General features: G+C 36.9%; 1 protein-coding gene across 1 annotated transcript; it reads left to right on the forward strand.

Moving 5' to 3' along the window:
- Positions 1-1,568: 1,568 nt before the first annotated feature.
- LOC121426817 (ASNSD1 upstream open reading frame protein-like) lies at positions 1,569-9,684 on the forward strand. Its single transcript, XM_041623213.1, has 5 exons — positions 1,569-1,701; positions 4,719-4,772; positions 6,253-6,328; positions 7,380-7,442; positions 8,825-9,684. The coding sequence occupies exons 1-4, from the start codon at positions 1,627-1,629 to the stop codon at positions 7,427-7,429; spliced, it is 255 nt and encodes an 84-aa protein (XP_041479147.1). The 5' UTR covers positions 1,569-1,626; the 3' UTR covers positions 7,430-7,442; positions 8,825-9,684.
- The last annotated feature ends 997 nt before the right edge of the window (positions 9,685-10,681 follow it).

Below are 10,681 nucleotides of genomic sequence, written 5' to 3' on the forward strand. Positions count from 1 at the left end.
GCCACTTACTCATCCTTTTCATGATTTACAAAGCTAATTGAATAGAGTGTCTTGTTCAGTAGGTCTAAATCTCGAATTTTTTTGCTCACGCTTCGTGCTCGCATGTTTAATTATATACCTTTTCTGTTAAGTTACAAAACGTGGTAAGAATTTCCATTCCTTAGGTAAAAATGTCAAAAAATTTCGGCTCGCGCTTCGCGCTCGCATTATTTGATTTTTAAAAATGTATAACGTCTTCATGGCTAATTGCAAGCAAGTATTTAACAGTACCTTTTCCATCACTTCATTTCTGCTCACTCTTTACGCTCGTATTATTAACTTGCATACACATCTTTTTTCAGGAAAACAAACAGTTCCCAGAATGTTCAAAGTTTTAGGAAAAAGTACATAAGGTTTCCAAAAAATTTAGCTCGCGCTTCGCGCTCGCATTTTATAAATAAGGGATATGGTATTATACATTTATGTTTCATAAGAATAAAGCTAAAAAGTGACCATTAGGACTACCCCTTTAAGAAACAAAAAATCCCGGCAAACATCGTATTCGAGCGGCCGATCGGGGAAAATATGGTTAAAAAAATTTCCGCCCCCCCCCCTATTGGCGAAGGCTGGATCCGCCCCTTGCTTATTGGGAGAGAATACCCCCGTACAGTATATCAGCCGGGGGGGGGGGGGGTTACTCTCCACATGGACTGCTATCCACCCGTGTCCGACAACCTCAGAAATGCACCCTAAACGGCGTAACTACATTAACTAAATTTGCAACCCTAAATGGCATAGCCCATGAGAAAAGCCACCCTAAGTGGCGTTAACAGGGCAAAAAAAACCTAATTCGATACCCTAAGTGAAAACATATCGAAATTGATTAATATGATACCATATTGTTTATAAAGCAGGTATTAATTCCCGGCATTTTTAAAAGTTACTGCAAGTAAGGCCAGCATCATTTTTTCTCGATGACACCCCTCTTAGCCATTTTGAATAGCCATCTTTTAGCCGGCCTTTTAGCCTAAATTAATGAATGCAAGTGAAAAAATGTTGCTTCCCTTTACTGTGCATCACTTATAGTAATGATGATCACTAATTTTTTAATAATAATATTAATGATAATAATAATCTATACTAAGGATGCAGGCGCCTATCCAGTAATTTGCACCAAGGGGCGACCTGATTTTGGCGCCCCTAAAAGTAAACATAATTTTCAAAAAATATGGCACCCCCTCCCCTCCCTCCCCACCAGGCAAACATAAGTCCCATCATTTTTTCTTTTTGCATACTACCGTCACCACGCCACGTGCAAAAAATCCTTCTTGTAGTAATATTATACGAGGATAAATACCAAAATATTATAGAATTCTTAAAAATTACACCAAGATATATTTTGAAACACTATCCTCAAAGTAAATAATTATACTTACTACCTTCGAAAATTTGGACACATGTGGAACCAAACGGTGGCTCCCCTTTCGTATCGGCCAAAATTTAAACGAGTCATTTGGATCTGGCAGGCCCGATCGACGACTGGAGCCGTTTGGTACTGGCGAGACTAATCGGCTAGCCGTTTTGGACCGCCAGTCCACGGTTTCATTCGGCGACTACACCTGCCCCACGCGCCCAGATTGAGAGAAAATGGCGGCGCCCATGGGAGATTTTTATTCGACATCGAATGTTGGAGACGCAGAAAAAATCCATGTGAATAGACAGGTATCGTCCATATTTGTGAATAGAATCTCTCACTTTTATTGGCTTAACTGCATTATGAAATTCGAAATCAGGTCTGTAGCTCTGTAAAGATTTACCACCAGTAGGTTCGTAAGAGATTCACTTCTTCAGTCCCATTATCCCATACGTATAAATTTGTGTTTATCGACATTGTCATTGGGTCCGAGCGCTCGTTACGCGGGAGCTAACCATGGAGACGTATAGGTCTCACAGGCCTAATTCATTCCCCATAGACTCATGTGTTGAATTGGCACTTTAAAAAATTCATAAAAAATAAGGATGAAATTCGGGGGTTGAATGTTTACTATCAGTGGATAGGATTTATATCTTGCAATCCATATCTGACCAGAAAAGAGTCCCTCGACCGGCTCATTTTAAAAATAAATTGGCGTGTTTGTAGACACTGTCGGGGGGAGCAGATTCATCAACTCAAACAGCAAAATAGCCCTAATCCTTCCGCCAGTCAAAATATAGTCCAAAATTGGTGATATTTCTTCCCAATTACTAATTAGGGAAAAGGAAGTTCAGTAATTACCAAAAATAGAATCAGTGTTAGATGGACAATCATAATGCATACACTTTGTCAATCAGCCATATCAATGCCAATGGGTTGGCTCGAATGAATATCTATGGCCTACCACTAGTAATAAGGCCCGTGAAACCTGTATTGTATGGCACATGAAGGTTTCTTTTTAATTTACCTTCCTGGCTTTTCTTTAACATCTGTACACTCACTTTATCACAAAGAAATGCATGAAATATACAGATGTGTTATGTAATGACCATTTCTAATGTTACTCCTAATGTCTAGCACTTGTTCACTGCTACCACCCTGCCTGTGGGGAATCTACAGGTAGGACTATGGTATGCCAATGTTGTACAGAGCACACACTTTAAAAAATCATTAAAATATCACTTTTGTGACCAAAATTACTAATTTCCATACAGTTGCAATTTATTTTTCATTAGTAATTTGGGAATAATTTTTGTATTCACCAGAGTGCTCAAAAACTTGAATTTTGGGCATATTTTTTTGTACGCCCTCTATTGGTGGAAAGTAATATGGCAAGAAAATTTTCATTTTTTGATCTCTATTTTTAATTAAGAAAAAAATAATTTAAAGAATAAAATATAAATACGAGTCAAGTTGTATGAATAATAGGTGTAATGGAAACTGTCAGTGTAAAAAAATCAAGCATTTGCCCCAAAGAAAAAGAGAAAATAAGCCGAACATTGCCACCCTTATTTTGCCACACATGGAGATATAAGTGAGAACAAGGTTATATTATAACCTTGTTCATTGAATGAGTGATGTCTAGTGCCCTATGGATTTACACACATCCTACATGCCTATATGTAGCTCAACAATGGATGCAATGTAGGGCCCAAATCCTATAATGCAAATTGTAGATATGAATAGTGTGCATATCTGGATTCAAGATCTGCCCACAATATAAATACCAGATTCACATGAGTTTAATTAGATAACAATAAAAAGAAATGAGAATCAACATACAAGCATACTATACATTCACATCTTCCTATGACAAGGGCCCAAGCCAGGGTGTAAGAGAAAGAGACGGGGTTAGATGGCTTGTATTCTAAATGGATGGGGGCTAGTCTGGCTAGAAGTCAGTAAAAGTTGAACAAGATAGCAGTAGAACTCATTCTCAGCCCCCCCCCACATACTAACTATGCTTTTCTCTACCCCCCCCTCCCTCTTGAATCCACCACTCTTCAGCCAAATTCTAAAGTTTTCTCTTCTCATTCCCTTCCCCATGAACCAATTTCACAAGCGCAATTGATGCAAGGCCTATCTAATGTGTACTTTATCTCGTGATGGGTGCAATACACGATTTACAGCAGCGCTCGTCGGTATACGAAAACACACGACAACATGCAAGCAACCCAGTGACAAACACACGCACAGCCTACACAGCCTAGCCTAGGTACACAAACACAGAGTTAGTTACTAATAACAACTTGTTACCTGTACCCCCTATGTAGCCTGTACCCCCTATGTAGCCTTGTATATAGCCATGAAGTTCAGTTTTTGGACCTCTTGATGATTGAAACATGTCTACTAGTGAAAACAATCTGCTACTGAAGAGTTGGGCAGGTATTTCATCCACTAGGGAATTCCCCATGTAATAGGCTATGGTCAAGGTTAGAGGTCTCACAGGCCTAATTCATTCCCCATAGACTCATGTGTTAAATTGGCACTTTAAAAAATTCATAAAAAATAAGGATGAAATTCGGGGGTCGAATGTTTACTACCAGTGGATAGGATTTATATCTATTTATAGGATAGGATATATATTTATAACTCGGACCACGGGACATCTCGGACCGCGGGCCGAGTTGTCCCACCCATTATGAGATTTTTTTTCACAAGTTTGCGTCTATTTTTCCGTCATTAAAATCTTGTAAAGATTTTCTAGAGATAAGGTCTGATATGTTCTTCACTTTCTATTACTTTTTTTCGCTGTTGTCCCTGATTCGGTTGGAACTACCCCTTATCGACCACCTAATCTTCTAAGCATTGTATCTGCGAAAATATTCATCAATTTTACCCAGTTTTCATCTCATTTGTGCAGAAAATTGAGCAGATCAGATTCCCATGTTTCTCACTTTGACTCCGATTCAATCATTGTATATATTGAGGAACAACGAATGCGACGATTTTACATTTGCTCATTTGCACCCATCTTTTGAAACCGACCACCCGCGATACACTAAGTTTACGGCCTATTCTTGTCGCTGTGGCGAAGTATTTTGACTCTTCCAAATCAGTTCTGTGATGTCAACATGCTAAATGATCGTCTCACTACTTCCATAGCCCGGCACATGATTCAACGATTGACGACGGATACTTGTTCTAAAGCCGTTTCCTATCGGATTTCTTGTTTCTTCAGCGGGGTTTGGGTCTGGTCAATACAATTTTGATTAATTCTACTAAATATTTACTTTTTGTTGCTTCTTTTTTTTCTTGTTATCAGATTAGCGAGCTCCAAGTACTTCAGAGTGAACTTTCTTCACTGAAGAAAAATGCAGTAAGTAGGTCTTAAAACCCTCTCTTCAAGGCAAAGAGGATTTTTTTTGGTATAATTGAGTATTCATTGAAAATACAACAGCATAATCAACAAACAGAATTTGAAAACAAACAAGAGAATTACAACCATACATACTACATAGTAATACAGGTATTTATTAACAGTGCCTAAAGATTATCTTCTTAATATACAGTCAAACCTGTGTATAGTGGCCACCGAAGGGAACGACACAAGTGGCCACTATAGACAGGTTGGCAGCCATCTTGGATTTGCCATGTATTGTAAATATTGTGCAATACACTGGACATAGAATATGTGTTTTTAATGACTTACTTTTTTTATATATAATATTGCATATCTGGATCTATTCCAATACACCAAATACTTATGTTTGATTGTATAATCATTATTTTAAGAGGTAAGATTTGTGTTTAGATGTGGCTGCAAGTGTAAGGACTAGCAAATTCAATAACTGTCAGAGTCAAAAGTTTCAGTTTACCTGATTTTAGTGGCCACTATAGAGGGTGGTATATTGACCAAGGGACGAAAAATGAGTGGCCACTGGTCGCATAAGGCAGGTGGCCACTATAGGCAGGGTCTGCAACACATGAATTTCCTGCGGGGGAATTGAAGTGACTAGTATTAAGCAGGTGGCCACTATAGACAGGTGGCCACTAAGACAGGTTTGACTTACTGTCTTAACAAGCCTCTGAAAATCATTTTCATAGTTATACTTAGGCTTCTGTTGTTTTGTTGTTATTGACTTGATCCCACGATGCTCAAAGCATATGTGTGGGTTCATCATTTGTTTGGTTGTTAGTCACGGCCCTCATTGGTATTCATGACATGTCAGATTTGATTTATGATCATTATTTATAACTCCAAAGAGTTATATTCTTTAAAAGTAAGACAGGTAGTGATAGTTAAAGGATATGAAGCCAATTAAAAAATGGTCTAAAAATGACTAACTTTCAAGAAAAAACTCAATGATTTGATATTCCACTCTATTGTATCTATTACTTCTACTACTACTACTACTACTACTACTACTACTACTACTACTACTACTACTAATAATAATAATAATGATAAATTAATACTAATAATAATAATAATATGGGATTTTTTATGGTGCATTTGTCCACCTTGTTTGGTGCTCAAGGCACTCCTATCTTACCCCGGCAAGCTAGTCTACCTATTCTGGTGCTCACGGCTCTTTTGAGGAATTACTTCCTGCTGGTACCCATTTACCTCGCCTGGGTTGAGTGCAGCACATGTGGGTAAATTTCTTGCTGTGCAATCACACCATGGTTGGGAATTGAACCCACGTCCCTCAGATTGAGAGACGAGAGTCTTAACCACTAGACCATGACACTCATATAGTTTTGAAGTGTGGTACATGTATGAAATACAACTAAAACACTTAGTACATGATCAGAGAAATATGTGATTTGACATCCTCTCTTTATGATCATTTCAGAAGGTCTACACGCAACAACAAAATAGCAATGTGTTCTTCCTCTCGGACAAAGCTCATTGTCAAAGTCGGTGCAAGAGTAAGTATACAAAATGCCACTTGATATTAAGCTATAAATCAGAATCTAGACTGTTTGTAAAAAGGTCAAGTCTAAAGCATGGGGACATTGATTTGAATCATGTAACTGTAGAGAAAAATCAAATGGGCAAAATTTCCTTAAAATTGGATGGGAAATAAGAAAGTGATGACATTTTCAAGTTTTGCTTAACTATACAAAACAGTCTCATGAGTATCGGGGGGGGGGGGGGGGGGTGTTTCACAAAGATTTATGTGAGATATAGTGTTACACTTAAATTCCCAGTTGTTTGCAGTATGAAAAGATTATAAACTGCATTTGTCAAATGATGATAAGAGGACATGCACTACTGCATATTAATCAATAAGATTGCATGTAAACATTTAAGAATGATGACTCTAACTGGGTGTTGCAAGAAGCATGCAATAAATTGCAAGTCAATTTTTGGTCCCTAAATTAATTATGTCTTGCAGTTAATTGTAATTAGTGATTGGTACCGGTAGGAAGTAATTCCTTAAGAAGCTGTGTGCGCTATGAACGCCTAGCTTAGCCGGGTAATATAGGAGCGCCTTGAGCACCTAACAAGGTGGAAATGTGCACAATATAAATATCCTATATTATTATTATTATTGATTGCTAATTTGCTCCTTGAAACAAGAAGTTTAATCTGATTTGCTACAGCTAACATTGATCTATCAGTTGTAAAATTGCAACAGATTATTTGCAAAGAGATCAATTAGGGCAATTCCATAAAATATGTACATACTGACCCCATATATATGGGACTTTCATGAAGTTTTCTGTCTCTGATTTCTTGTTCTTTTGACAGTCTGTAAGTTTTCTCAAAGGACCATGACTTGGTCAGTTTATGAAGTGAAGTAAGACTTGAGAAAAATGGGGGTTGGACGTACAAAAAGATTTATAATTTTAAGTAATTGCCCATTAGTTTCTTTCTGAGGGTGTGCAATTGCCAGCATTTTCCTAATGGAAAGATATGACAAAATGGTTCACCTTTTCATTGCACCCTGTATAATATTATTTTTTTATCTTGTAGGTCAGATCGAGACATTGGAAAAAATGAAGGCAAAACAAGAGCAACGATGACAATTAGAAAAAAGTAAGATTATTTGTACACAACTGAAATTGATGCAAAAAAGGATAATAGTATAAATTATTTGCAAGTGTGTCAAATATACCCATGAGTAATGCCCTCTGGGAATCGTGGGGGCATCTTGCTCTAGTGGTTCTCACTATCTTTCAATCAGAGGATCTTGTGAACTTAGATAGGGCATGCTCTCCACAACAAGAAATTTGATACCCACGTTGGGTTGCATGCAACACACTGTCGGTGGATGGTAATCCAGCAGGATGAATTCCTTGAATGCACAGGGCTAGAAACCGCAGCCCTTTCAAAAGGTTTATTTCCATTTGGTCCAGTGCCAATTCGTCCAGTTACTATTACTCGTCTACTATCATTTGGTCTACCGTCAGTTCGTCCAATATCCACATGGTCTCATGCCATTTCGTCCACTCACCATTTCATCTAATAACCAGTTGGTTTAGTAGCCATGTAGTCCATATACTCTTTGGTCTAATTAGAGTAGGTGTTAATTGGGCAAATTGAATGAAAATAAAATTAATATTGGACCAACTGGCTATGAGAAGAAATGGTCATAGACGAACTGGTGATTAGAGGAACTGATGATTGGACCAAATGGTTGTTCATGGACTGAATGGCATTAGACTAAATGAAGGTAGGCCATCTGGTAAGTGAATGAGTTGGCAGTGGGCGAATTGGCAATTAACCTTTCAAAACAATACTAGTGCTTCTCAGAATAGATTATTTCTACATATTTTTTGTAAATGACACTATCAATGCCTATTTTTTTTTTTTTTTCAAATCAGCTCTTACATTATATAAGAAAAGCCCCATCATTCCTTAAAAAAACCTTTGCTTAATTCCTGTAGTTGGAATGAGGTAACTCGAAAGAGGTTTAAAAAAAAATCTAATTAGACCTGGGGCCCTGAGGTCAAAGGTCATATACATGTAGGTTATGAATCATTGTTACATTAATATCAAGATCTGATAGCACACCTGGGGAGCGTTTCATCAATATTTTCATCCGACAAGTTGTCAGATCTGACATCTTTCCATGATTTTGATTGGCTGAGAGGCACTGTTCCTATGGTAACTGTCGGATAAAATGGGACTTGTCGGATTAAATGTCTGACAAGTCCTTTCATGAAACGCCCCCCAGAATGTTGTATAAAATCTACACTGTATACTTACATATACATTTTTGCCGCTTATAATATTTTCTATAATTTACAATCCTTATTAGTAGATAAATCAGAATTGTTTTTGTTTGTGTATGCATATTTTGTAGGAGTGACTGTCTGATAAGATTAACCACCATTTTTAGGATACATTATTTCAGAAGTTTAGTCGATGATCCATCTAAATTATATGCCATTTTTTTTCTGTCACTATTTAAACAGATGTGATAACTCCTACATACGGATAGGTGAGTAAAGGTTTCACCAGTCACGATCTGGACCAGATGGAAAGTTGCAGATAGGCAGCAATGGTCAGTGCATGTATCGTGTTGGTTTCAATCTTTCGCAAGAAACTGACGAGATGCTTAATCGAGCAATTTGTTATTACCAGGGAGGTGCTCACAGATACTTAAATAAATCTAAAGAGTCTATCTTAAAGATGAATACCACTTGTGGTAACGATCTCAGAATTCGAACAGAATCCAATGAAATGTTAGTATGTATAAATAGAGATTATGTGCCAAATTGCTGTGAAAAATGCGTAAATTAATGCTGAGAAATTAGCAAAATAAGCCTGGAATTCCATTGAATGTCTGGTATTTTTCGTAGCAATATTAATACAGTGCCACATATGCTTTTCTAATTTTCACTTTGTCTAATGATTATATTTTTTTCTTTTTCAAATGAATAGTTGGTTCAGGAAAAGTTAATCGTACCATATAGATAAGTGGTGGCGAATAAATATCAGACCAAACTAGACAAAAAGGAAGATGTTATGAAAATGTTTTATTCGAGTTTTGGCCTTTTTAGTTTATTAACTTTCAATTTGTAAATGATTTGTCAATTTCAGTTGAGGGTCTTTAACATATCAAAATTAACATCGAATGAATATCAATGGTGCCCTTCATCTTGATTTTTCTCTGTTCATTCAAATCAAATTGTCATTGGTATGGACTTCGATGTCAATTGTAAATCTGTAGGATGGGGAGATTTTATTTTCAAGAAATTACCTTGTTTTTGATATTCTATATTTCATCGATGAGATATAAACCTGTTGATTTCATCTATTCTCATTATGGTGATAAGCTGTACTTTTTCTAATGTAAGTTTTTATTTTCAGATTACTTGTATATTTTACATGTGATTTGTTACACAAAATCATGAAAACCCAATAAAAACTATATAAAAAAAGTTTCTGTTCAGAATCATGTTTTGAAATAACAAGTGGAATGCCTCTGGCCGTCTCACCTGCATCACGCGGTTCAATATAGCAGCAGTGCTGACTTTGCATACTACTCTAACTCGCACAAGATGTTCAGTGATACATGGTTACTCTTATGTCCTCTTTTTATGAACTAGACCAATAAACTTACAGAGATATGATGGTTATTCAACAAAAAACCCCAACATGGCCAAAGTTCATTGACCTTACATGACCTTTGACCTTGATCATGTGACCTGAAACTGGAACAGGATGTTCAGTGATACTTGATTACTCTTATGTACAAGTTTCATGAATCAGATCCATAAACTTTCAAAGTTATGATGGTAATTCAACAGATACACCCAATTCGGCTAAAGTTCATTGACCTTTGACCTTGGACATGTGACCTGAAACACGCACAGGATGTTCAGTGATACTTGGTTACTCTAATGTCCAAGTTTAACGAACTAGACCAATAAACTTTCAAAGTTATGATGGTAATTCAACAGATACCCCCGATTTGGCCAAAGTTCATTGACCCTAAATGACCTTTGACCTTAATCATGAGACCTGAAACTTGCACAAAATGTTCAGTGATGCTTGATTACTATTATGTCCAAGTTTCATGAATCAGATCCATAAACTTTCAAAGTTATGATGGGAATTCAACAGATATCCCCAATTCGGCCAAAGTTCATTGACCCTAAATGACCTTTGACCTTGATCATGTGACGTGAAACTCATGCAGGATGTTCATTGATACTTGATTAACCTTATGTCCAAGTTTCATGAACTAGGTCCATATATTTTCTAAGTTATGATGACATTTCAAAAACTTAACCTCAGGTTAAGATTTCGATGTTGATTCCTCCAAC

This window comes from Lytechinus variegatus, chromosome 13 (assembly GCF_018143015.1).
Source record: "Lytechinus variegatus isolate NC3 chromosome 13, Lvar_3.0, whole genome shotgun sequence".
Classification (NCBI taxonomy): domain Eukaryota; kingdom Metazoa; phylum Echinodermata; class Echinoidea; order Temnopleuroida; family Toxopneustidae; genus Lytechinus; species Lytechinus variegatus.